Here is a 27,796-nt window from a genome sequence, read left to right on the forward strand (position 1 = left end):
TTTAATGTTATATATTTAATGACAATTGTTCACAAAAAGAAATACTTTGTAAATTTTAAAATACACTTTGCGAATAAATTGAGCAATGGTCTCAAGGGCTCGTCTTAAGAGGACTTATTTTAAATTAATTAGGAGGTAAAGCCTCCTGTATTCATTTCATGCATTCGACATAACTTGTCCTATTTAATATGTTCATTTGGCTTAAAGACCCACTCCAATTGATTTATTTTCAAAGTGTTCCCAGTGGTCTTTTAATTAGGATTATGCATTTTTTAAGCAAAAAAAAAACACTGTTGTTTACTAGGACATAGTATCTGCAGAGCAACAGGAGTTCATAAGAAATTTTCCTGAGTTGTGGGTGGGACCGTTGGCACAGAGGAAGCTTTCCCTCATTTCCCATCATTTCTTTGTTTACACATTTTCCCGCTAGCTTACAGTCCTTCACAACCCAACCTAGCATTAGTGGTGCAATGAGCCAGATGATTTGTCTACAAGTGGATGCATTAGAATGGAGTGGAGTGTGGAGTAAATATACTGTGGTAATTTTGATCTTAATTTTCCACCAAAAATTAACAATTTGAACCAATATCATCGCCAAAAAAGACATCTAACTATCAGTGTTTAGACTATTTGTGAGCTTTGCATTCCCACATTTGTCGCATTTTGTCCTCGATTAAGAATGAGAGTGCTTCTTTCACCGGCGTCCCCGCAAACTTCTCTGGCGCCTGGACAGATAAACAAAGCAACCATCAGCCGTCACCAGACATCTCATCTAACTGCAATTACTTCAGGTCAAGAGCGCACACGCAGTCATAAACCCACCATTGTGACTTCTCACTCTCAGTGAGTGATGTTGCTGATGCTGTGTGCACCACACTGAGCCACTCTCAGCCAATCAGATCGCACGGCGGCAGAAGAAGGCGGGGGGAGCGTTGGCGACAGAGCGGGCGGTTGTTCAGAGAGGACTACGTACGTCGACCGTCGAAGCGTGTTGTGTTCCTCGCAGGACCATGGACTTCTGACAGAGCCTTTGAATCGAACCCTCAGAAAATCATCTTTTTTTCTTTAAAGCTTAGCATCATTTTCATTTAACTGTTATCCATGAGATTCTTCAGGCTTACATTCAAGTGCTTCGTCGACTGCTTTTGAATCCCCCTCTGTCAACGGCTGAATCGACCGCGGCGCTTTTGTGGCATTTTCCGTCTCTTTGGCTGAGCTGACGAATTCCAACCTGTGATTTTTATTTAAAAAAAATATAAACTGAGTTTATAATATTTTTAAAGAAGAAACAACAAACTCGAAAGAAACAAAACATCAGAGAAAAGAACCTTGCATGTTGTGGCTGCATCTCTAGCCTGTCTACCGGCTGCCCCCCACACCACCTTTTTTTTTTTTTTTTTTTTTTTTTTTTTTAGTCAGGCCTTCTTAAGACACACCAAAAGGCAACTTTCTCTGTAAATCATAACAAGTTTTTGTGCTGTCACACAACAAAATGTCACCCGAGTTGGAAGAGGACAGAAGAGGTGAGTGGAATTTATTCAGAAATTACTTTTATGTATTTAATTGTTAGCTAAATCACTTATTTACGACAGTTTACATTATTTACACAGACTTCACAGCAGTTGCCGTAAACCCGCTAAAAACCTTTATTAATATTAAATTGTGCATGTACTATCAGATATTACAGAGGGAGCAAAAAAAACAACAACACAGAAATAAACTAAAGCTTATGTAGCTAATGCAGAACAACACATTTATGATCAAAATAAATCCCCTGTTTCTGTATTCTCATTTATTAGGCTTTCCAGGTTTTATCCCATTGCGTAACACTTGCACCTGCTTATTTAGTTCTGACTGATAGTTTTTTCAGATATTTGAGAGAAATTGTTTCTTGCTGGATAATCAATGTATCCCTAATCCCAAATCATTTCTCTGCTGTGATTTGGATTCACCTGCTTTGCTGTCTTATCTTAAAAAAAAAAAAAAATAGACTAATATCATTGAAAGCTGCTGGTAAAAGTAGCAGGATGCTGGTTTCATTTCAGGTTTTTTGTGCAGATTTCTTCATTAATCTGTAATAGAGAAAACCAAACTTTGTGAACAACACTGCAAATTGATACACACCTGCATTGGAGATCTGTGCTGCAGCCCACAAATCATGAGATGATGACGGGGAACGAACATGGAGGGCAGAATCAGGTGGGATGGTGTTTGACAACACAAACAAGTGGGTCATTTTGAAACACAAAACAAAACATTAATATTGATTTATTTAGTATGCTGTAGCTTTTTCTGTTGATAGGTCTTCAATGATTAAAAAAACAAGGCGCCTGATTTTGTTTTAACTCGGATCAAGGACATTGTGTACACCAGTGTTTTGAACCTTTGAGCCAAGGCACACTTAATCCTTGACAAAAATCCTGTAGCACACCAGCATCCAAAAATTAAAAAAGGAGAAACTCATAGTCTGTATTGACGTACAGTCCCTCCGCAGTCTCACATGCATCTTTGTGATAATTGTGGCAGAAAAAGCTGGAAATTGCAGCTGTTTTTTCTAAAAGATGTAATAAACGTTAAGCTAGTTTTCAGTAATAATTTTCAACTAAATTATTTGCAATTTTACCCTGGTAGTAGCTTTTTTTCTCCAGTTTATTAACATGCAATTTTATGTAACCTAACAAAAAAACAAAAGTGAACATGTTGAAGTTTTATTAGTTTTTCTCTTGTCTTAATCAAAGATTAAGTCTTTGAAAACTTTAACAAAAATGTTTTATTTCCTTTTTAGATGATTAAATTGTTTGAATTTAGTTTAATTATGTCTGTTGGCCACTTCACCTTAATCCTGTTTCTTAAATGTTATTACGTCTTAAGTTTAACATATGAAATAATTCAGACCTTATTAGAAAAGTGTCAGGATCCAGTAGCGGACACAAACGCAAGATACAGGAATGCAGAAACAAAAGTCTTTAATTCAGCACTTAAACTGAATGTAAACCAAGGCTAGAATACTCATGAAACTCGAGAAGCAACACAAAACGATCCCGCAATGAGTGGAGGAAACACACGGACTATATACAGGTGGACTGATGACATAAGTGAACACAGGTGTACCCATTACAATGACAGGTGGGAGAGAAAATTAACTGTAAGGAAAAAAAAAAAGGAGACAAGGAGCCGGATTAGAAGGTAACAACAAACTGAAACATAATTAGAAAACCCCACCCTAAATATCCCACAAAAAGTGTTTCAGTTAGAAAGATGACTTGGACCAAACTCTAAGATGTTTGGCTGTTATTAAAAATCACAAACCTTAAAGGAGAACTGAACTGTTGACCTCTGATTTCATCAAGCAGATTTAAAAACTGTTTGATGTGTGTTCGTTGTGGTTTCAAGATGTTTTACAGGGAAGACTCATTTTACGCTGATACGCTGTCACTTTAACCTATGCATCATGGGAGATGTAGTATGAAAACTGCTGCAGACGGCAGACAGACTCGGTTCTGTGAGCTTCATTGTTTTGTTCACTTGTTCCACGGTCTGACACGGATCCCACAGAAAGCTACACCACTAAAGACAAGCTTTAGCTGGTATTTTTGTTGGAACTGAGAAACTTAATTAGCAGAATCGGAACAAGGAAGTGAAGACTTTAACCACTCCTGATTGGTCAGACTGATGACGTATGATTAAGCTTCCAAGAATGATTGGTGGAGAGAGTTAAAGGGGCGGGACCTTTCCGAAAACAGAGCTGAAGATGCAGCTAAATCACGGTACCGTCATTCTTATCAAAATGTCTTTAATATAAATAAATAAAATAAACACAAAGAAAAAAGTATTTTATGATCTTTCATATTCCTAACTACTCAGTGTTTTATCAGGGCCTGTTTAAACACAGAGCTGATATCCTGGAGATGGGAAATGTTTTTAGATCAGTGAAAATGGGCAATTTCCCACGGCACACCTGACCATCTCCCACGGCAAACTAGTGTGCAGCGGCACACTGGTTGACAAAACACTGGTGTACACACACACACACACAATGTTTCACAAAACAGTTTTTTTTAGTAGTGATGCGTAGGTAAGAATGGCTAAATCCCTGCTGGTGCTTTTTTGTGCTGTTTAGGTTGAAGCGACAGGATGAATTAAATTCTGTTGTCAGAATTGATTACTTGGGGTTGTTTGCCTATGTGGGGGGCTCTGTGACTTGTCCAGAGTGATCTACCTCTACCATGAAGTCAGCTGGGTTCCTGCAGGTCCCCATGACTCCTAACTGGAAGATGCAGTTGTTAGAATTAATCAGTGGATCAATAATCAAATGCAGATGTTCAGTTTTACCATATAAAGCAGTTTTCTGACCCTTTCTTTCAAATGTGACCTTTCTGTTATTGTACAGGTGAAATCAGCCTCTCACAGCTGGAGGCGGGGGCCCTGTTCGAGGAAGAGGGCAGTGGGGCTGCTTGTCCCCTGGTGCCTGTACCCGGTGTGGGCACAGGGTGCGTTGAGGCGGGTGGTACCGGTCCACCGCACACGCAGGATGAGGCCGCAGCTGCAACTGGAGTCGCAGTTTCTGGGCCAGCAGAGAGAGTAACCTGGACCCGACAAATGGACTTCATCATGTCTTGTGTGGGCTTTGCTGTTGGCCTGGGCAACGTGTGGCGGTTTCCTTACCTTTGCTATAAGAACGGAGGAGGTGAGATCAAACCCCACTTTGTAGCTTTGTTGTTTTTTCTTTTTTTAGTGACAGTTGGTGTGAATGCATTGTTATACAAGCCTGATTTAAAAGAAAAACTCCAGCTAGACTTCATTTTTGTCATTTCATAAACTTTCTTGTCTTTTAAAGTAGTTTTTTCCTCCATGTTGGCCTTGCAGCTTGTGATAAATAAGATGATGATAAAATGCAGCAGCAGCACAAACACACAATTGCCAGATATACTATTTATTCTTAGGCAATGATAATGTTGCTTGTCTTGTCACCTTGAATTTTAAGCATATCAGACAATTGATTTAAAATGTGTTCTTTTGCCCTTCTAAATAAAAAACAAAAACAAACAGCCATTTGAAACCAGAATAATAACCAGAATTTATTAGAATAAATTATTTACCCTTGCCTTGGTTGCAAATGTGGCTTCCACAAAATTACTCTATTCAAGAAGCAGCCAAAATTACAAACCTCATAAATGTTTTGGATCATTTGTGAATTTGAGACATAATAAAAATAACTCCCATAAAAGCCTAGTCTCTTTTACTTTTTCTTAAAATAGCCCTTTAACAAAATTAATAATTCTTTCTGCTGAACTTCTACTTTAATTTTCAATTTTTAAGAATTGGTCAATTTAGCTTTTGTGTGCGTCACCAAATATTCTGCTTTATTGTAGTATGCCGTTCAATTTTTGTGAGAAATTGTTATCCAAATATCAAAAACAGATGTCATAAATTATGTATTATTGTTTGGATCATCATACTTTGCAGACCTCCTGATCATCTAGTTGGTGTATGGAAAATGCAGGTCTTGCAGAAGAGTTGCTTAGAGTTGCTAGAGTCACTGCCGCCTGCGTTTTCCTCATGAGCATCCACCTACCTGTGCAGTTAATGCCCTTTTTAACATGTTCAGCCAACATTTATGTCACCAATTCATATTAATCCAAAATGTGCACAACTATATGTACCAGACATGTTTTGAAGCTAAACTGGACAAGAAAAAGTGCCCAAAATTGTATTCTGTTGTTTTTCTTGTGATAAAAATCATCTGATTAAATTGGTCCCTTCTATAAGAGAGTAAAAAAGTAAAAGCATAGAACCTCTTCACATTGTGTCACTGTTATTTACTGTAGTTAAGCTGCAGCATTCAGTTGTCTGTTAACTCAATGCCAAGAGAAAACTAGAATTTGGCAATGGCCTTAGTGAAGTAATTGTTGCTTTCTAATCATCTCAGACCCTACAGGCCTCACTGAACTTCTGGCTGCAAGATTAGTGGAAGAATGAACAAGTGAGGCTTAATAAGAAGAACTGCCTGCAGAAAGCCTCCTCTGTATAGAAAAGAGCACAAAAGCACAACTGGGGTTCACAAAACTTTATCCGAAACAAACCACAAGACTTTAGAAACAATCTCCTTTAGACAGACGAAACCTCCATGGAGATGCTCAGCTTCATGTTTGGCACAAACAACCCTAAACATTGCAGCAAAAACAAACACAGGAGTAGAAATGTCAAGATTTGGGTCAGTTTTCCAAGGACAACAACTTCTAAACTCCTTTGTCTCGAAGTATTATAGAAGTGAAAATGAGCCCTTCTTCTGATGACTGAAGCTTAGATCAGAGGATATGACTATCTTCTGAAGCGACCCAGCAACTGTAGAGCTGCAAAATATAAATAAAGCCACTCAAATTGTAAAGTCAAAGTCTAGAGTTCAGTCCAAGTTCTTTATAGATAGTAGACCTTGTGTCACAAAATGAGTTTTGCTACATTTGACAGTAAAGTGTACTAACAGACAAGAAATGTGAGTGTTCTGGTCAGCAGTCCTATTCACTTCATGCATTCAACTTTTGTAGTAACATGGGCGTCATCTGCAAACATAATGATGCAAATGAACAGCATATGTAGCCGAATGTAGTGGTGGTTATGTAATCTTTTGGGTCACCTGGTCTGTTATCTGCTGCTTTAACAGCTTTAAGAGGGGACAGATTTCAGAGTGCAGGTGACTTCACTTTGATGCCACGCCAAACGGATGTCTGGTGTCTGTTAGCAAGCAGGTTTAGTCTTCACATAGACGAGGTGAAGATCTGCTGTTTGCTACTGAAATCGCAAAGGAAATCAAGTCATATTGGAAATACTGATTAGCAGTCAAATTCTCAGAAAGAAATGAAAGTAAAAAGAGTTGGAGCTGCACTCATCTATTTGAAGTACATGCATGTAGCCATGTGAAAATACACCACCATGCATGTTGGCGCATTTTCATTTGGCCAAAGTGTTCTAGACTGGTGGTTTCCTTGGGCTAGTATGTAAAGCTGGTCGTTTTTGCTTTTAAAAGGTCTTTAAGAGCTAAATGCATCTAAAGCCACACATGGACGACTGTGAATGTTTCTCAAAAGTTCTACCTCCTCACATGGTTCTCTTTATTGAATGCAGTTGCTCTTTGCCTCACAGATGGGCTCAGGAGGATAAGTTGCCCTGTAACTTTCCTTTCGTTCTCAGGGCATACAAGATTTGACTTGTATCACGTCTCCTTGTGCGGTCTAGGTCAACTTGTCCATTAATAACCCCACCTTGCTTCAGCTTTTATCCTTGATATGTTGTTTTTATCACAGCTCCACCCTCTTTTCACTTTGTAAGGACATGTTCAGTCCAAATCAAACAGAATATCTTTGTGGATATGTGTTTTAATCTGGCCCTCCCTTTCCCTCGTGTATGCGTCTTGTGATCAGCGCTCCGATACCCACCTTCTAGTATCAAATAACAATGGGCCTGACTCACATAGTCCACCCCCTGTGTGCTTGCCAGCACTCATGAGACGCACAGAGGTGCACTCCCCCCCCCCCGCCGTCCTGATAAGGAGGCATTTGGGTATGTCGCACAACGACCGTCCTGTGACTGTGCCCGTCCCTTCCTCTCCTCAGCGTCAGCACGTACTTCCACGCTGCAGCATTTATGCCCTTGACCAACCCACGGTACACCTTGTAACAGCGCAGCCATCAGATAAGAGCTTGGTGACACCTGCTTGTTACTGAAACAAACTCCTCCGCTTAAGATGTGTGAATACTATTTCCTACGAATCTTATCAGTTTATCTGGAACTCATCTGCAGGATTGTCCACTTTTAGGGAAAAAAAACCCCACTCTTTTAGGTTTATAATACAGTTATAGGAGGACTTAAATGAAAGTAGATGTTAGCACACGCTTTTCATCCTATCTCTTTGCTCTTCTTTCTCTTTTATTTTGCCGTCTGTCCTGCTTTCCCACCCCTTTTCCTTTTTCATGCACACACTCTGAGAAATGCTTCCTTATATGGCAACAGCTCTCTGCCGACATAAAGAATGACAAGCTGATTAAGAAGTGAATTTATCAAGCTGCGTTGCAGCTGATCAATGGCTCAGCATTGTCACGTTTATTTGCCTGATCTCCTCTACAGCTGCATTGTCCCAGTTTTCTCCCTCTACTTGAAATGTATCCGTCTTTCCCTCCTTTTTTTTTTCTCTCTCGCCCCTTTCTGCTTTGCGTCACAGCCAGTCATGTGACTCACTCCCTACTGCGCACCGTAGTGCCATCACTCATCACTCGGTCCTTTGCAGATCGCTTTGGAAGTGGAAATGTTGGGTGTAAATGCATTTTTTAAGGAGTTTATTCATCTGCACAAAGATCCCAAAGGGAAAATATATCAAATAAGACCTACAGAAAGATTTACAAAATATTGAAATGAGCCAAAAATCTCTCTTGTCTGGCATTTCTAAACCTTCCGTTTCCTTTCATCTAATACTCATTTGACAGCTTTTACAGAATGTCCACACACTTATAAAAAGGAAGACAGAGTTACCGCCCAACAGGAATTTAGTCTCATTCCTGACCTTGCACCGTGCCTTTGTTTCACCTTGGAATTTATTATTTTCTCTGTTTTTGATCCGCCTTTTCTTGATTGACCCTATATGTTGAATAAAGTGTAAAAAGCACATGTAGGTCTATGCATGGTCACTTGTAGGTCTATTTATTTAGTCCACATAAGTACTCATTGCAAAAGCATTTACATATATTAGATTTTTTTATTGGAGAAAGTTAAAACATGTCTAACCGTTTTTTTTAGGAGTCTTTCCTTACTGCTTAGGAGGGTCTAAGGGCAGAGATGTCCAGTTTATTTTAGTTAGTTCAGTTTAGAATTTTTCCATTGAATTGTATGTATTCCTTTTGATTTTATGTTTTACCCTACATTCATCCAACAAAGCCTCTCGAGACGACTGTTGTTGTGATTTTGGGCTATACATATAAAATTGAATTAAATTGAATATTATAATTGTTACATTTTTCTAATGTTTTTTATGCATGTCTGTAATAACTTCATGGAAATTATTTATTTCTCCTAACTGAAAGTTATCTCATAGTTAGCGAAGCCTCCCTCTTTTTTGATTCATGCTTTTAATTAACCAAACATGCTGCGATGTGAGATAACGGATGTGATTTTGGATGTTGTAGGGGTATTCCTGATCCCTTACCTGCTGATCGTGTTCATCGGAGGCATCCCGGTCTTCTTCCTGGAGATCGCGCTGGGCCAGTTCATGAAGCAGGGAGGGGTCTCTGCCTGGAACATTGCACCTCTCTTTAAAGGTAACCATCCCTCCATCTCAGGGAGTGGTAGTAGTCTGGAGAAGATGTCTGACTTAGAACAACAGCTTGCGCTTGAATTTCACACAAGTCCCTCTCTCTGTCAGGTCTGGGCCTGGCCTCAATGGTGATAGTGTTCTTCTGTAACACTTACTACATCATGATCCTAGTGTGGGGCCTCTACTTTCTCTTCCACTCTTTCACCAGCCCACTGCCCTGGGCCACCTGTGGACACCCCTGGAACACCCCTAACTGCACACAAGACTTCCGGCGCGCCTGCCACAACCACAGCTCTGCTGAGACCTCTGCGTCATCTGCTGCCACCCACTCTAATGTTCTGTCTGCCATGTCTGTGCTGAACCAGTCCTCTTCCCAGCACCTCCTCAATGGCAGCTGCATGGAGGCTGACGGCATGCGTTCCCCAGTGATCGAGTTCTGGGAGTATGTTACCCTTTGTGTTGTGCATTTTCCTACCTTCCCATTAACACTTTCATCTAACTCAAGGTTTTTATTTTTGAAATGTAGCTTACTATTGAATATGTTCAGGTTTTAATTTCTAATCAACACATCTGTTTGGTTTCCATCTAGGCGTAAAGTGCTTCGCCTGTCTGGAGGACTGCATGAGCCTGGTGTTATAAGCTATGAGCTGGTACTTTGTCTCATAGTCACCTGGGTCATGGTTTACTTCTGCATGTGGAAAGGAGTTAAATCAACGGGGAAGGTATGTGTTTTTCTTGTTGCGCTGTTTTAAAACCCAGAGATAAGTTTATGTAATGCAGATTAGCATGTATAGTTGTTAGTGCATTTTGCTGTGTGAGGGTGAGGCAGATACTTTTTCATTGCTTGTGCAAACGTTGACATATTTGCAGCATTTCACCTCCGACTACAAATCAGCTTTAGTAAATCAGCTTTTGGACTCAAGCGACTTAGACAGTAAAACCACTGTTTGTTTTTTTTAGTTAAAGAATTTCTGCCTGAAATATTTGACTAAGTAATACTCCATATACGATGACCAGTAGATCCAAGTATAGAAGTAGATAACAACTATACATATCACCCCCCACCCCCCAAAAAAGGAGTGATTTAGTAATACAGAATTATGGCTGTTTTTGTTCTTGTGTCTCTTGAACAGTTAAAGCTCAGAGAAAAAGTAGAAAAGTAGATTGAACCCAGCCAGCTATAAGCTGATTACAAACTTAAAAAACGAGCTTTTCTCCCTCCTGTTCACTGTAGTTCCAAACAAGTAGAAAGTAATTCTTGTTACTATACTGACAAAACTTGAATTGGAAAAACTCCTGTCATTATGACAACTATGATTAAAGCTATTTGCAGGAAAGAAAAGGAGTTTTACTTATCGTTTCCTTCCTTTACCTAATAGCATATATGCTTCTTTCCATCCCAGGAAACATTCCAGATTTTAGCCACATTTTTTAGAGATGTACTTGACTTTCTATCTTTCATTTGTCCGTAGGTCGTGTACTTCACAGCTCTGTTTCCTTACGTGGTTTTGGTGGTTCTCCTGGCCCACGGAGTCACTCTGCCTGGAGCTTTGGATGGCATCGTTTACTACCTAAAACCAAACTGGTCCAAACTTGGAGAAGCACAGGTTTAACTTTTACACCAACATTTTGAATGTTGACGCACATAAACACTGCATTCTGGGGAATCCTTTGAGATTTGTCTTAAGTAGGTTGTGAAATAGTTTTGTTTTTCTTCCTGTTAGGTGTGGATTGATGCTGGCACTCAGATTTTCTTCTCCTATGCCATCGGACTTGGTGCCCTCACTGCTCTGGGCAGCTACAACCGCTTCCATAACAACTGTTACCAGTGAGTTTATTTGCAGCACTGAATCAAACATGGTGCAAAGAGGTCAACATCAATACAAAGTCCCAGCTCCAGTGAATCCTGCTGCATATGGCCATAGATTTAAGGACAAGTGAATATAGAGAGCAGCTTCTTTTGATTGTAGTAGGATGTACTTCACATGCCAACACATGTTTGGGTGCTTCACAGAACTTTTGTTCCTAACAGAAGAGCATCGTCGAGAGTCACTTTATTTACAGTGGTGTGCTTCATGTCCCAACACATTGATTTCATCACCTTCCAGTCTGGACTGGAAGTCTGAGACTTAGTCTAAGACTGAGCAATACTTTGATTTATTCTGTAATGCATTTATTGGCGAGCCTGAGATCAAGTTCTGCTGCATGACCCACTTTATGCTCATTTAAGCTTTTGCACAGATGGCCACACATTCTTCCCATAAATGCTCTGGTGTATATCGGAATTTATGTTGAACTCAGCGACTGCACGAATTCTGGTATAGATTAGCCTGCATCACGTGTGTTCCTGTTCACGCTGCTCATCCAAAGCGCAATGTTATACACTTTTATGCTTTCGTCAAACGCAACTTTACAAGTTTTAGTTCTGGAGCCATCATCAGATGACAATCCTTCCACAAACACTTTATGAGTCATCATGTGTTTCGTGAATGTTTTTCTAGGAGTTAGAGGACTACATTTGGATAAACATTTGAAAGCCTTTTATAGCACAGTCTGCCTTCTTTAGTGGCAGTGTTGATATGAGACAGTAAAACTTCCTTTTCCTGTGAAAAGAGTCACTTTATTTGCTTTTGAGATGTCTTCAGAGAACTTTGCTCTTCTACATCTGAATGCAGTAACCTGCAAGTCGATGCTTTGCTTTAGATTGTCTGGTTATTTGGAATAAAACCTCATGAAGGACATAACCACAAAGTAATATTACTTTAGACTTAAATATATGCCTGCATCCAAAACAAGGTTTTATTTAATGAAAGGATGAAGTCTGAGTCTTTATTGTCAAACCCCTATAGTCGAACTGCATTTTTTTCTCTAATGTTAGTCCATTATCTTACAGTTGGAGTTTGGGTTTTTGTTTTTTTCATCGTTTTAGGATTTATTAAAAGAAGCCATGTGTTTTACTTTCGTTTTCTATTCAAGTTGTGCTCAACAGCATTTAAATGTTTATCCACAAACAGTGTCAGCTGTTATTATATTTGTTATTTACTTATTTATGTTTTGATAAGATTTGGGGCTTTTTTTTTATTTAATATCCGGCTCTGTTTTTAATTCCTGTTTTGAGTTTCCACATACAGACACATTCCTGTGAGAGCAGATTTAGACAGACCGTGTCTGTTTGACACTTTTAGTGAAAGGAGGTTACTCATGATTACAGCCACGTTAAAGTGCTAAAATAACCAATGCGACCACTGTTTATACATTCCTAAAGGCGGCCTGGAGTCTTAAACCGTGTTGCCAACTAAACTTGTCTAAACATACTGGCATTCCTCACTAATACATTCAGACAACATGTCGTTTTTTTATGCAGGAATGGTAGCAATCACATAGCTTTTCTGAACCCAAACGGTGGATCAAGGTTAAGCTACATTTATCTATGGAGTTTACTGATATGCCCAAAACACTGCTCTCTGTTTTACTGGCAGCAGTTCAATATATGTTTTTCCATCATGTTAAATGCCAAGTTTCCCCAGAAACAACATTAAACAGAAACTATGTAGTGCATGTTGAGTGGATGGTGGATGTGTGCAGCATACTCCTTTCTTTGTGTGTGTCGACCACACAGACAGCTGCAGCTTTCAGAGATTAGTATTGATCCCCGGTTTCCCATCCTAGCCCATCTCCTGTGCCTGTGCACTTTACATGATGCTCATGTTACAAGAGTCCTTCGGTATATGTTTTTCCTTCTGTTATCCTTTCTCCATGCTCTCTGTGCTTGTGTCTCTGCAGGGATGCGTTCGTGCTGGCTCTTATAAACAGTGGAACCAGTTTTTTTGCCGGCTTTGTGGTGTTTTCTGTGCTGGGATTCATGGCTGCAGAACAAGGAGTGGACATCAGCAAGGTGGCTGAAAGTGGTACGAGTCATCAACGGTTTACCACCCACGATTCATGCCAGTGGCTTTTATAACAAGAGAGAATCTCTCAACGTTTTGCTGTGCAGGTCCAGGCCTGGCCTTCATCGCCTACCCTAAGGCCGTGACTCTGATGCCTCTGGCACCAGTGTGGGCAGCATTGTTCTTCTTCATGTTGCTCATCTTAGGCCTAGACAGCCAGGTAAAGTTCAATTATTGCTAAAGATTGTAGTTTAGAAGGAACATGTGCCAATCAAACACATACTTTCAGCATCTTATGGTCCTATATCCATTTGTCATCTTTATTGTACACATGGCCAAAATGTTTTCCTTTGTTGTTGTTTTTCTGTTTGATATTTGTCTGATCTTTTCCGACACAAGTGTGACAAAAACGTCACATCTAGTTTTAAGGGTTGTGTTTCTTTGCACTCTGCCTGTTGATTTTTTGAGCCGCTGCCTACAGCTACTGTTGAGCAGCCCAAGGGTTGGTCAAAGACCGTCTGTCTGATTCACACAATGACCCTCATTCTACTTTCACATCCATTCATTTACTCCTGCTCTCTGAAACTCTCTCTTGTTTCCACTCCAACTGTCTTTTTTCCTTCTTTTTCCTGCCATTGTCCAAAAATATTTCACCAATTCCATTTTAATAATCCAAAAACAGTTCTATAATTAATACTGAAAGGTCAAATTATGCCATGCTCATAAGTAGAGACAGAAAAAAAGTTAAGTTACTTAAACAAGTAAATATTGAAAAGATGAATTTATCAGTTTCCAGTTGATTTTCAAGTTCAACAACAAGTATTCTTCCTTATTCAATATTTCTAAAGATCCAAACTGCACACAGTTTGTTTTGCATTTTCTGAATGTGACGTGTTAAGTTACCTCTATATGTTGCTTATTTTCCTCTTTTTTGTTCAGTTTGTAGGGGTGGAAGGTTTAATAACAGGAATCATGGACATGTTACCTCCCAAATCTGCCCTGAGCAACATAAGACGTGAGGTTGTTGCTGCTATCTGCTGCATCATCTGCTTCCTCATTGACATGTCCATGGTAACAGAGGTAAAAAATGAAGATGCTTTTCTTTTCTGTTTAAAGAAGGCTGCCGCAAATTTAATGAAAATTATATTTTTGTGTAAAATGTTCACATTTTAATTAGTACAGCAATTGTTAGAAATAGACATATGTCAGAAATGACCTAGAATGAAAGCATGAGCTGATTTGCGGCTGAAAACAGGTCACACATAAAGTATTAACAGGATGTTGTTAAAGCTGACGGCTCACGTTTTTTTTTATTTTTGTCATTTTTTCTCTGTTTTCTCAGGGAGGGATGTATGTATTTCAGCTGTTTGACTACTACTCTGCCAGTGGCATCACCCTACTGTGGCAGGCCTTCTGGGAGTGTGTTGTCATCGCATGGGTCTATGGTGAGCTTTACTTCATAGCGACACTGCAATCAATTTGGCGTGCTGTATAATTCAATGCTCATCCACGGCGTCTTTATGCGTCCAGGCGCAGACCGTTTCATGGACGACGTGGCTCGTATGATCGGCTATCAGCCCCTGCCCTACATGAAGTGGTGCTGGTCCTACATCACGCCTTCTGTCTGTGTGGTACGTTCCACTTTTAATGCTCTTCTGTAAGCTTTGCCACAGGCTAAAAGACTAATAGGAATTTTTTTGGTTAATTTAGGCAGTGTTCCTATTCCATGTGGTGAACTACAAGCCTCTAACCTACAATGCAGTGTACACCTACCCTTTGTGGGGTGAAGCAGTTGGCTGGGCGCTGGCTCTGTCCTCTATGCTCTGTATTCCTGTTACTGTTCTCTACAAACTGCTGCGATGCAAAGGTTCTCTGCGGGAGGTCAGTTGTGCTGGTTTTAAAATATTACACACCTGCCTTCCCATAAACTACGTTTTACTGCCTAACTGGTTTGATTATTATTCATTAGAGAGGAATCACATGTATGTGTCTTTGTCTCTGCAGCGGTGGCAACACCTAACCACTCCAGTCTGGGGCAGACATCACCTGGAGTACCTGGCCCCAGAAACTGAAGCCAAACTGCTGCCCCCTGCAGGAACCAAGAATACGCTCCTTTTTGAAAGTGTGATCTAATAGGCTTAGCTTATTCATAGAATAAAAGCATGCACACTATCCTGGCTTTGTAGAACTCTAGAAAAACCCAAACATTTTTAACAGGAATAGCCCTGAACAAATGGACCAGAGTTTGGAGAACTCACACCTGCAGCACCACAGCCATTCACGCTTTTCCACCTCAGAGTGTTCGCCTGCTTACTGTCCGCTGCCTTCGTGCTGTTCGGTCTCGTCTTGTTCTGTGGCTGTGAAATGTTTGCAGTATTTGCAAAATCTTACCTTTTTGCACCTTTTTGTCGGCGTTTCTGCAGCTTTATCAGTGCCACAAACATCAGGTCATTTTCTTCTGAAAAGATGGAAACTCGTTTGACATTTGAATAATGTTTGAACTTCCAAAAAGAAAGACCTCATACCTACTGCCTTTTGTCCACAGTTGTGTGTATGTGTGTCTACGTGTGTGTCTGCATGTGTCGTTGAGAGCATGTTGAGTGACGACAGTGGTACCTTCAGATACGTGACACTTTATCACTGAGCTGTAACTAATGCCGCCTGTCCTCTCTGGTTTAGGTGTGAAAAATGAAAAGCTTCCATTTGTAAAAAACAACAAATACTATCGCAAGTCATTACATTGCCACTTCCAGCTCTGTATTATGAACTAACTTAAGTATTCTGTGTATTGTGGGCTGTTGAATAAATGACATAATTTCCACATTAAGGGAAGACGGGAAACATCTGACTGAACCATGTAACGAGCATGAGGCTGGGAGGAGGAAGAGAGAAGCAATAAATAACCAGATGTTGAAGGGTGCAATGGACCTTTTCTGGACCTTTATTTACATTTTTTTAATTATTTAAAGTTAAAAATATGTCCACTCTTTTAATCCCCTTTTTATTGGTTTACAGCTCTAGTTTTCATCAGATTTATCGTCATTTCTCAAAGATCCTGGAGCACAAATATATTCTGCATATTATGTTTGATTAGGAAACTGCCTTACACAAAACATACAGCACACAGAAAATCTAGCCTAGTTTAGACCCTCTAAGAATGCACTACATTTAAATAGTTTAGAAAATATACATTAAAATGCTTCCAGTAAGTTATTTAAAGGTATAATGTCAGTGTTGTGCATTCCTTAACTATATTTAGCTCCTAATGGTTTAAACAATAATAATAATAAAAAAAAACTGTGTGTGCATGTTATGTACACACTCAAGTTTTAGGAAAAGTCTCTGCACACTAAAAATATAAAAACTGCGTCATTCGTTCCACTGATTACTGCGGCGCTCCGGGGTTACGTTGGACCTAAAAGCTGTGACCGGAGGTCAAGGTCACAGCTATAGAAAAGCTTTTATTCCACTGTAGGGGACATTTGGAATTAAAGTGACCAAAAGACGCAGTCATAGGTGGGAACAAGTGTCTGTTTAACGTGAAAATATGCATCTCCCCTCAGACTTGCACTCCACTCTCTGAGGTGCTATAAATACAGACTTCTATTAGTGCAGGGATACGTTCTCCCACTCAACCCCCACCCTTTCGCTGCCTCACACGCACAACAGAGCGAGAGCTGCAATGACGTATTGCTGGCCATCTCATTAGACCATATCATAAAAAGCCTGTTGCCCTAGCAACTGCTCCCTGTGTCTCCATGGCAACAATCCGCCATGTCAAGGTTGGGCCTTCTCCCTCAGTAAAAAGGGGAGGAGACAGTGGGCAACCGATGGTGAACACAAAAAAAAAAGAGGGAAGAAAGACTGGTTGGTCTGAAGCTAAGTGACTCCTGCTGGTCACATTTGGGTGTCGCAAGAAGCATCCTGTAGAACAAGCACAAGAGAGCATGGAAATGTCATAGTCTAACGCCACAGCTATCAAAAGAAAGGATTCCTGCAGTGTCAAGATTATGATCACTTACAAGAATGATGTCTGTTTGCCCCAGCTTCCTTAGGATGTGAAGGACTGCATCATGAACTGTGACAAACAGCCTGGTCTTTGGAATCGATTCAAAGAAGGCCGCCTTCTCCAGCTGTTCCACTACGCATGCTTAGAGGTTTACAAGTCACATAGAAAGGCAAAAAGTTTCAACTTTCTCGTAAAACACGAGCAAAGAAGATAAATCTGGCATCTTGATTTACTCGAAAGTTTCTGTGCTGTACTGTCAGTTTAGTTTGCTTACCTTGGCAGCCGGCTAAATAAATGTCCACATCAACATCCGCAAAATCCCCGAAAATCTGAAGGAGAAATAAAAAAAATGTTTTTATTGATAATATACATCAGTCAGACATATCACTGATTTTGTGAAATTTTTAAACACAAGCATACATTTTTCAGCATCTTCACTGTGACTGTGTCCACAAAGCCAGTTGTGGAAATGTCCAAGATGATGCTGTGAGTGACAGACATGCAGGTCCTTCCATCCTTCTCATGTTCATATGAAATGGGGGTGAGGTTGTTTTCACCATGGCAACCTGAGTCTATCTCAGATGTTGTTGCGTCGTATTGATAAGCACTGTTCACATGGCCAAAGCCATTTGAAGATGTGTTGGTGAGGAATATAGCCACATCTTTATGCATACTTAGGTTCTTCTCCTTATTCAGCTCGGAAACTTTGGAGGAGGATGTGGAATTGCAGGGATGATCAAGCAGATCTTTCTGTTTGGAAACAATAGCTAGTAACTTTATCCAAATCCAACTGAAGAATGACATGAATTTCAATTACCGATTTCTTTACCTCTTTTTTAGCCATCTTTTCCTGTTTTGCACGTTTCTTCTTTTCCATCTGCAGCTTCCTAACATCAAGCCCACTCTGCACAAAAGGCCAACCATCTCAGTTAGGATGGAGGAGAGAAAGTCAGGAAGATATAGTTAAAGCAATTAGGAGTGCTATAAACAACAGACAATGATTACATCACCCATCAATGGGCACACTTATACACACTCTCTGCTGAAGGGCCTCCAAATACAGCTCAGCGTTGGTGAAGCAGATGGTTGCAGATGAACGGAAGATTTTAATTCCTGGGATCTCTTTAACCTGGATAGAAAAAATCCAGATGTGAAGTTTAGTTATTTATCATTAAATTAGATAAAATGAAGTACATTTTTATATGTTTGACAAATAATAACACACTTCTTGATATCAGGACTAAAGGGTTGGTCTAAAGCAGGTCAGTGTCACCTACATGTAACTTTCCTTTTTGGAATTCAAAGACCTCTAAACAAATAAAAAACACATTTTGAAAACATGACAAATGAAATCCACGTTAAAAAATGTTTCCTGACAAATCTGTTGTAGCGTGACAATGGAGTACACGCTTCACAGAGAACCTGAAGAGGCGAAAATAAGAAGTTATCAATTGTATTTAAAAAACTGTACCAATTGTATTGCCATGAGAATAATGACCTCTCCTACATGAAAGGCATTTGCAAACCGCAGGTTTTATCCACATTAACAAAGGTGCAGCCTTTAGCTGTATGGAAATAAGTGAGCAACATTTTCACCTGTTTAAAGGCCTCTGTGTCCAGATAGAGGTCAGTGCTTGGAACATTGCCTAAGATGGAGTAGTGAGGTCTGAAAGACACAAAAATTTGGTGAAATGTGCTGGTTTAACCGAAAATCTGATACCTGGATGTGTGCACTTACAGCTGTGTTTTGAAGATGAAGGTGAGCATGGAAAAGCCGACGGACAACGCCAGACCCAGGTCCAGGTTGAACAGGACAGTGCTTATAAAGGTTACCAGCCACACGAGCTGCATAACACAGCGGGACATCAGCAACAGCGCAGGAAGGAGCAGTAACACATCAAAGTGGGCAAGTCAGCTGGAGTCTCACCAAGTCGACTTTATTTGTTTTCCACAGAAGGGGGACATCCATGAACTGCCGAAACATGCCTTTTAAATTTACAAACACTATTGTTGACAAAACCGCCTGAGGAAGAAAACACACAAGACAAAGGTTCTCAGAGCGTCCTCATTTTGTTCAAAAATGACAGATAGGAGAGGATTGTGCTTAAAAGGACAGTTTCACCTTTGGAAGATCTTCAAAGAGGGAACCAATTCTTATAACCATGATCAGCATAAGGAGAGAGGAGACCACTCCAGCAATCTGAAAAAGCAATAAATGTTAGAAAAACACTAGCAGGCCAATTCAGTGGTTATAGGCTACCATAATATGAACCATTTAGGTAATGAAAAGATATCAAATAGAAAGTTTATTTTTCTCTTTCTTTTTGTGATGTTTGATCTTATTACTTGTGTATTGCCGCCTGTGCTCTCTTGGACGAGGCTTCGAGACAATGAGGCCGTCACAGCGTAACACTGAAAAAAACTTCCAATTGTGTTACTTAAACCCACAGCAATCAGCTCCTGGAAAGTAAAAAATAGAAACAAAAGGTTAATGTTCATTAAGGCTAAGATCCTTAATGAAAAAACGGATTTACAGCATTTTTTTTTTTAGAATGGCGGATTTTTCTGCTTGAGTTTTGATTGTCGTGACAGTAATATTTTATTCAATGTATTTATGGTCAGGTCAAACAAAGTATTACATAAAACTAAATCATTCTTGTTTGTGTTTGCAAATGATCAGAAGAGGAAGAATAAAGAAAAAACAGGCTCCACGTCTTGCTTCACTCCACATTTTTTTGGTCTGTTGCATAACAAGTTACTCTAAGATAAATCCGTCTGACATCCATAAATCTGCTGTATCTTTTGTATAACACTAAAAATGATCATAATCCAGCTCCTAATTTTTTAAAGGTAAACCCAATAATTTAAAGTTAATGATTAGTTTATGTTTAGAAGTTTATTCATATTGTGTTGCCCTTGCTGAGCCATAATTGCACACCAGAAGTGATGGGATATGTAGTTTTACCCATTTTTATGCTAGGAATAAACTGAATATAAACCAGAACAGCAGTCAAAGTGAGGCTTGATTCAGGGCCAGCATCTGTCACTCTTTCAGTGATGTGACACCCCTGACAGAGAGTGGTGGAAGTGTAGTCTGGGGTAATATAAGACATGAAAAATATTGTGTGTGAAAGACAGTGTACCTCACCTGGTTGCTGTCCACCTTGTAACCATATTTGAGGGCAAATGTTTTGCCCAGGGAAATGGTGATGGCATACGATACGATGGCCACAGCAATGGCGTCACCAATTAACTGTGAGAAAAATGTGACATCTGGAGTCCGAGGAGCCTTAAGCCTGAAACATCACAGAAGGTCAAACTGTTTAGGTTTTATTTGTTATAAACACAAAGAATTATAATCACGTAGATGAAACTACATTACAAGATTGTTGCTTTAGAGACTCTGACTTTTTATATTAACAAATAATTGCTACCAGTTTAGAAAAAATCTCTAGAAAAACTACAAATCTGAGCGGTGTTTTTACAAAACCTCATGAAATCCAGCTGTACACAGAGGCAATAGAAACTTTTTTAACATTGACTTTACTTTTCTTGCAATGAAATAAGAAACCTCTGTGTCTGAAAATTCAAGCTGTTGGCTATTTTTCATTTTTTCCCCCTCCTTCTCCACATTTACTTCAATCCAAGTTTCGCTTACCCACTTGGAATTTCTCCAACTACATCAATAAGGTAGTCCTCACGCACTCCACAGAAGTGAATGATGATTGTGGCTCCAATTACCTGTTATAAAAGCAGTGTTATTTCAGCACAAAAACATTGTTTGAACTGTAACTTTTGCACACAAATATCCACTGTGGTGAACCCACAACAATCTCTCAGTGGTTTCAACTGTTGTGCCCCCTGGTGGACCCAAATGAAAACACTCACGGCCAGAGGCATGATGAACCACTGCTCAGTTTCATGAATGTCTGTATTCATGGAGGCAAATATTTGCGCCCCTATATTTGCAATGTACAGAATTCATGAATAATGCCTTCCTTGAAGCCATGACCATTTGCTGAAAGCAGCATCTCTGTGACTGAAAATATTAAGTCTTTACTTACAAAAAGTATCTTTAAAAGTAGCTAAAAGAGCATTTAACAGCCTCCTGTTATTGTATTTTTGTGTGAAATACAAACTTTCATCTAAAAGATAAAAGTTTTTTTTGTTTTTTTGATGAATAGTAGTTTGGTCTGTTTTGTCTGTTTTGGTAGAAATCTGCTTGGATGCTTCTTATCCTCTCGCATGTGTGCCGGAACTCTATTAATCCACATATTATTTCTTAATGTAGGTATTTTTGTAGCCTGATGTCATGGCAAACTTCAACTTTATAGAATTTACCAAAGTAAATAACATGAAATTATTATGCTACCATATTAAATAAATTAATTAGGTCTTTTTCTTTTCTTGTAAGAAATAAAACAAAAATCTGTTTTTCTATCGTGGATAGGATTTTTTTTATATATAAAAATGATGTGGCTCTCTAATGTTGTTATAAAAAGAAGGAAAACAAATGTTAGAGGAGGACTCACCACTATGAGCTCTATAGGAACAGGCAGGGGAAGTTTTTTACTGTAGCACGCATTGATTTCTTTGACCACAATGAGAACAGCCAGCGCCACCAAGCTGACCACCAGCTCTGGCACTCTAGTCTGAGGCAGCAGTCTGCATATGTCCACAATAGTCTAGAAAGAAATTAAAGGGAGAGAGAGAAGAGATAGTAGAGAAGTAAAAACAGATGTTAAAAGAACAAAAACACTACTTCCTTTCAGTAAATGCAGCAAGAATAATGTCCTACATAAAATAATGTCCTTTTGGTATTCCTCAGCAACGTCTATGAAGGCAAACTGGAGTATGACCCTTTCCCTTTTTCACTGCAAAACACGCATTATTTTTCTCAAACAACTTGCAAGGTACTTTTTCATTTGGGACCAATGTCTAGTTAGCTGTTTTGGCTCTAGACACCGATTTAAAACCCTGATCAATTTGTTGGCAGAATGTGGAGATAAGTGAGTTGCATCCCACTGCATGATAGTTTCTCATGACTTTAATGTTTTTTATACAAGAGGGTGTGCCTTAAATGTACTGACATTAAATATCTGATGCTGCAGCTTCATGCACTGGACAGACTGTAATCCACATTCACTCCAATTTGTTAGGTTGCCCAACTGTGAGCCTGTGTGACACATGGAAAGCAGCACTTAAATATTAAACATTAAAGGAACCACTTTAACTCCACTGAGCTAAAACTGAGCCACAAAGTGTAAAGGAGAGAAAGGGCCTGAGCGCAAAGTGTGATTTGCAGGCTTAAATATTAGCACATATCTTCCTGTTGACAACCTTTCTCATTCTCAGTCTGCACTGTCATTCTGAATCGTCAGTAGGTTTACGAACAGTTCATGCTTGCTGGGGGTAAGGAAGGATTATCTGCAACAGCCAGTGCTGACGCAGGCCTGAAAAGTCTATGTTTTATTTACTTTATCAGTACCTTGTGCAGAGGGTGTGCAGTGTTTTTCATTATGCATGCCCTTTATGCAACATTTTTCTTTGCAATCTAGCTCCAGAGCTCCCAGACACCCCCACACAGAACCAGTCCTCTTTATTGAGTTATTCAGCTTCTTTGAGTTTCTAGCTTTGATGTTGCAACCCCATCGTCATTTTATGTTGAGCTTCACTCAAACATTTAAAAGAGCAGGACATGAAATATGTCTGCCATCTTTTTGTAACACTTCATATTGGAATTGGTTAAGGTAAGTTGCAAACCTTTGTCTCTCAACAGAAATTTGTAGGAACTAAAATGTATTTGGAAACCAAATCTAGCCTTTATTTTGACAGAGATAAAACAGAAAAGTGGACAGAACTGCAGTAAAAGGAGATCTGTTCAAATGTAAATGTGCACTAACAGCACTGAGGACTTCCAACCTTCATGCAGGGGCCATCAGCTCAACCAGTTGAATTAACCAGACTTTTTGTTTGCATGAAAACTACTAAGTGACAGTTTGAATGTAATATCTGTGCTTCTGCTGAGAACTAATTAAACAACCCAAATGTAAAAATTCTGGAATTTCCAAAAGGCAAACTGGTTACAAGTGAGCCATCATATAGGAAGGGTAAGTGTGTATTAGTACAGAAGAGTATTGCTTCTTCATCACCGATCAGTTAAAAAAAATAAAAATAGATTTTTTCATCTGCTTTTCACTATTTAATTAGAAAAAAAGCAATAGGTAGCAAAAAACAAACAAACAGGCAATTAAAAAGAAAAGGCAAATGAAAACCATATTTGCTTTTAACAGACGAAACATTCCAGCTGTTGTTTGTTTGTTTTTAGACTCTCATCTACTTTTGTCTAGCCTGACAATTTTTAGATTTGTAAATCAAAGTTACCACTTTAGTTTTGAATCTAAATGTTCATTATTCATTTTTGCAAATCAAATCAAACTCCTCCTAGCATACTCACATAAATAAGTGAGAACGGGCCTGTGAAGCGAGCCGGTTTCACCCCAAACAGGTATTTGAGCTGAGAGACGCACACATGGCATGCAGCTCCTGTAGTGTAACCCCGAACAAGTGGCTCTGACAGGTAGGTGGCCACGAAACCGAATCTCACCACACCTAAAAGAATCTTCCAGAGGAAAACTTACACTTAAAAAATGAAAATGAGCACAGATGTGAGTGTGATTGGAGGGAATTCAAGAGGAAACACACACCTGAAAGATCCCACTCAGGAGTGTGACAGAGCACGCCATCTGTACTCTGTATGCGTCCCTGGCATCAATGTTTACAGTCAGAGAACCATTGGTTCCATTAAAATAAAAAGCCTCGTCTGGTGCCAGCCGTTCTGTCACACTCCCAACCATGATGCTTATTACAGCAAAGGTACCTGAAGAAATGAAACACCGGCATCCTGAACAAAATACAGAAGGATCAAGTCTTTTTGTTTCATTCAGATGTTCCCACTCACCTATAGAGACGTGTCTGGAAGTACCAAAGACCACGTAGACGAGCACCGGAAAAAGAGAAGTATAAAGACCATAGACAGGGCGTAACGAAGCCAGAAGAGCATACGCCATACCTGAGGAAATGAAGACAGTTTTTTCATCAAATAATAACAAGCAGCAAATGTATTTGTGCAGTTTTGATTTTTTAAAGATAAGATGAAGCAATTTATGGGACTCTCTTCTTTTGCTTATAGAGGAAATAGAATCCTGAAACAATGAACCTAGCTTCAATATTTAAAGCTCTGCAAAGGTTTAAGGATTATACTCAAAAATCCAAGATACAAACCCTGGGGAAGGTGCATGATGCCCACACTGCAGCCGGACACCACATCTCCCAAGATATTTTCTCTGAAAGAGTATTTGGGCAGCCAGCTGAGAATAGGAATCCAGGTCAGAAGTATGTGCTTCAGCGATGGCACCGAACACCTGCAGTAAAAATGCACAACCATTTACATCAGACCCGCATGATGTTGGCACATTATTAAGCATGTAAGAGTGGAGATAAATAATCATTGTCTGATATCTTGAGTTATCAGATTATTGATTATGTGGACATTGTAGCCTAACATCCGTTATTTGATTATTCTGTTGAGTTTCCTCATAATTAATTTGATTACTTTTGCAGCAATACGAGACAAAATATGAAACAAAGTAAAACAGAAAGTCTTAAATCTCTGGATACACACACTTTAGAATAAAATTATGTAATGCATTGAAGTATAGAAACCAATATGCCTAGTTATCGGATTTTGTGGCTATGGAAACTGACTCATTGCTTGTGTGTTTGAACCCATAATACAAAAGACTGTATGGTAAATGTTTGTGTGATGACGCAACGCAGATGCATTCATTATATTCTTCTTATCACCAAAGAGGTGAGGGAAACTTGTGACTTTTACCACCTGCAGCACATTTATCTGCAAACACAGATACCACCAGCACACTGAGACACAAATTTCCTTTTGTATTGAGATGAGAAAGTGCACATAAAAACAAAAAAACAACTTACATTTAAAAATAAAAGTTAAGCTAAATGACTTTTATTTTTATCTTCCTAACTGGTGGACGACAGAAAATTGCATTCTTTTTTTTTATTTAAAAGGAAATTTCCGTTCTGAACAGTCAGGTCTTGTCCAACCTCATAATGTATATCCTCAGGATTTTACCTCAGTGACTCCTTCAATTTTTCTCCCACAGTTGGTTTAATGGACCACGTCCCTTTTTGAGCCACTTCTTCCAGTCCCAACTCATCCAGGACATCCCTGTGCACAGCATACTTCACTGGTGACCGGTCAATTCTTTCCATCCTTCCATATGTTCTACAGATTCAACAAAAATCTGTAAATCTCTATTTCCCAGTGTGCTCTTTGTCTGTGGGGTCCTTTGAATGCTGATCTTTGCAAGTATCCCTTCAGCAAATGTTTTGACTGAGTGACAGTGTGTGTTTCTTTTTGAGCTGTGGGAGTGACCATTCCCTCCTTAACTGTGTGAAAAAAGCCCCCGCACATCCTTCCCGTACTTCATCTGCATACACACTTTAGTAAATGAATCTTTGTCCATGTGGGTTAATTTACTCAACCAAACTTGGAAAACTGCTAACTTGCAAACCTTCAAACTAATGCAGAAAATTTACAAGTGACTTCACACCTATAAACACGTTTCTATTAAAAATATAAAAATCAGTCTTGTGGTATTGTTCTTGTTCTCATGAAAGGTTCATGGATAAAACTGTTAGTATCCTCAGCATCAACCGAAAAATCGTATCTTTATAGCTGCAGATGTGTGTTTTTTATCTGTACATGAAGTTGTAATGCTTTCATATCAGAAAGCTGGTCCAAAGCACAATGTCATTTTTTTGTATTTTGCATATTTGCATGTAAAGGGTTTGCTTTTCATTATGTTTTAGCTTTGTTATTAAATTAGATGTTAATCCACCAGTCTTGATCTCCTCCATTTGGCTACCAATACCCAACACAACATTGAGTTTACTCCTTTCTTCCACGGTGAAGTATACAAGATTGGTATTTGACAGGTGTGACTGTAACCTGACGGATGTCGTGAAACAAATATGAAATTTTGCTTTCTTTGTTTAAAATAAAATAAAAAAATCTCTGTCCAGAAAGCTTTAGCACCTACTTAAAGAATGACATAAAACTACTTTTGTAAAAAAAAAAAAAAAAAAAAGAATAGAATAGAATCACACATCACTACTGTAATTTTTGTTTGAGCACACGGTGTACTGGGTTGCCTGGTCTCCCTTCTATTTAGTGCTTCTGATGTTTTCTTTCTTTTTTTTTTTTTGTAATGTTTTCTTTTTTAGAAATGGAAAATGCATAAAAACTAAAAATGTGTGATAAGCAGAAGAACAAGCTATAATCTGCACCTTAACTGCAAAATTGTTAAACACTTTCTCTTTTTTCATTTTTATTGTTCCGGTTTGAGATGGTTAAAAGAATGAAGTAAAATGTTATCAGAAGACTTTCTGTCTTTATTGCTAAAAGATTTCCTAAAATAGGAGATAAGCCAGTTTACTCTGAAGACCGAAAACATGTAAAACAGTAAAAAGGAAAAATAAAAAAGCATTGAAACAGTAATAAAAACCTCAAACAAGGGTTTATGTCTGCTTCAGGGTTTTCATTGACTGTTGCTTTTGTCCTTGATAGCTGTGTGGCCTATCAGTCCAACATTTTTTGCAGAGAACACGCTGCACAATAAAGACACTTCAGGTTTTTATAACTACTCCTTGTTCTGGATGTGTTTTACTGAAAGGGAGGGTCCTGGTCAAGTTGCAAACATCAAGAAAAATTAATCGTGCATGATCCTATTCAATGCATTTTTTATTTGTTTTATTTTTCCAAGAAGAACTATTATGCTGGTACTGAATATTTCATATCAGTGCTCTTTCAATTTTGAAAAAGCTCTTCCACCTGCTTTCGATGCTTTTAAAGGTGTGTTTGTGAAGTGTATCACGCAATAATCACCCACTGCCCTTAGGAGTTGCATAAGAGCTTTAAAGTGAAACATAGGATGACATTTCATTTTTATAACACCAAAAAAAAAAAAAAACTAACTCAAAAGATGAGCGATAGAGAAAACATCCTTCCACATATTAACCTGGGCCTCACTCAGGCACGTGTGAGCCCATGTGTTTAAAACAAGAGGACATTCCAATGACACTGCAGAACTGAGAGCATAATTGGCCTGAACTGTGAGAACATCAATTTAAAGTAAACATTAACTTTTTCCAGAACCTTCTCAAGCAGATACATAACAGCACATTAAGAACATATATGACCCTTTGGGAGGAAACTTTCCACTTTAACATTACCAGACTTGATGATTGAGCAATTGATTTGTGCTGTTTGGAGCTGTTTTTCTTTATGTTCTTGACTCAGTCATGCAGAGTTCTATTTTTGTTTTTAACAAAAACGTTCATATTTTGCTTTTTTATTTATTAATAGAGCTTATTGCTTAATATGGATAGTAGCTGAGGGCAAAACTTCACATTTCCTTCCACAAAGAAAATAAACGTACCAACACCACCTCTTTCCATAATGAAAGTACCCCACAAAAAACGTATTTTACACAAAATGACTGGACT

General features: G+C 39.0%; 2 protein-coding genes across 2 annotated transcripts; one reads left to right on the forward strand and one right to left on the reverse strand.

The window, feature by feature from the left end:
* Positions 1 to 1,085: 1,085 nt before the first annotated feature.
* Positions 1,086 to 16,108, forward strand: LOC101159742 (sodium- and chloride-dependent creatine transporter 1). Its single transcript, XM_004070492.3, has 14 exons — positions 1,086 to 1,523; positions 4,391 to 4,687; positions 9,174 to 9,305; positions 9,410 to 9,743; positions 9,891 to 10,023; positions 10,774 to 10,908; positions 11,026 to 11,129; positions 13,085 to 13,209; positions 13,296 to 13,408; positions 14,128 to 14,268; positions 14,531 to 14,633; positions 14,719 to 14,819; positions 14,899 to 15,069; positions 15,193 to 16,108. Exons 1-14 carry the CDS (start codon positions 1,493 to 1,495, stop codon positions 15,319 to 15,321), a joined length of 2,049 nt encoding a protein of 682 aa, XP_004070540.1. The 5' UTR covers positions 1,086 to 1,492; the 3' UTR covers positions 15,322 to 16,108.
* A 5-nt stretch (positions 16,109 to 16,113) lies between these two features.
* Positions 16,114 to 26,021, reverse strand: LOC101162048 (solute carrier family 26 member 6). The gene is made up of 19 exons (XM_011477184.3): positions 25,362 to 26,021; positions 24,482 to 24,621; positions 24,159 to 24,269; positions 23,905 to 24,077; positions 23,655 to 23,819; positions 21,730 to 21,882; positions 20,856 to 20,938; positions 20,346 to 20,493; positions 19,544 to 19,657; positions 19,320 to 19,397; positions 19,125 to 19,220; positions 18,936 to 19,042; positions 18,794 to 18,863; positions 18,234 to 18,326; positions 18,027 to 18,101; positions 17,618 to 17,947; positions 17,472 to 17,526; positions 17,211 to 17,338; positions 16,114 to 17,112 (listed from the first exon to the last, which is right to left on the reverse strand). The coding sequence occupies exons 1-19, from the start codon at positions 25,499 to 25,501 to the stop codon at positions 17,086 to 17,088; spliced, it is 2,286 nt and encodes a 761-aa protein (XP_011475486.1). The 5' UTR covers positions 25,502 to 26,021; the 3' UTR covers positions 16,114 to 17,085.
* Positions 26,022 to 27,796: the final 1,775 nt, after the last annotated feature.

This window comes from Oryzias latipes, chromosome 7 (assembly GCF_002234675.1).
Source record: "Oryzias latipes chromosome 7, ASM223467v1".
In the NCBI taxonomy this organism is placed as follows: Eukaryota; Metazoa; Chordata; class Actinopteri; order Beloniformes; family Adrianichthyidae; genus Oryzias; species Oryzias latipes.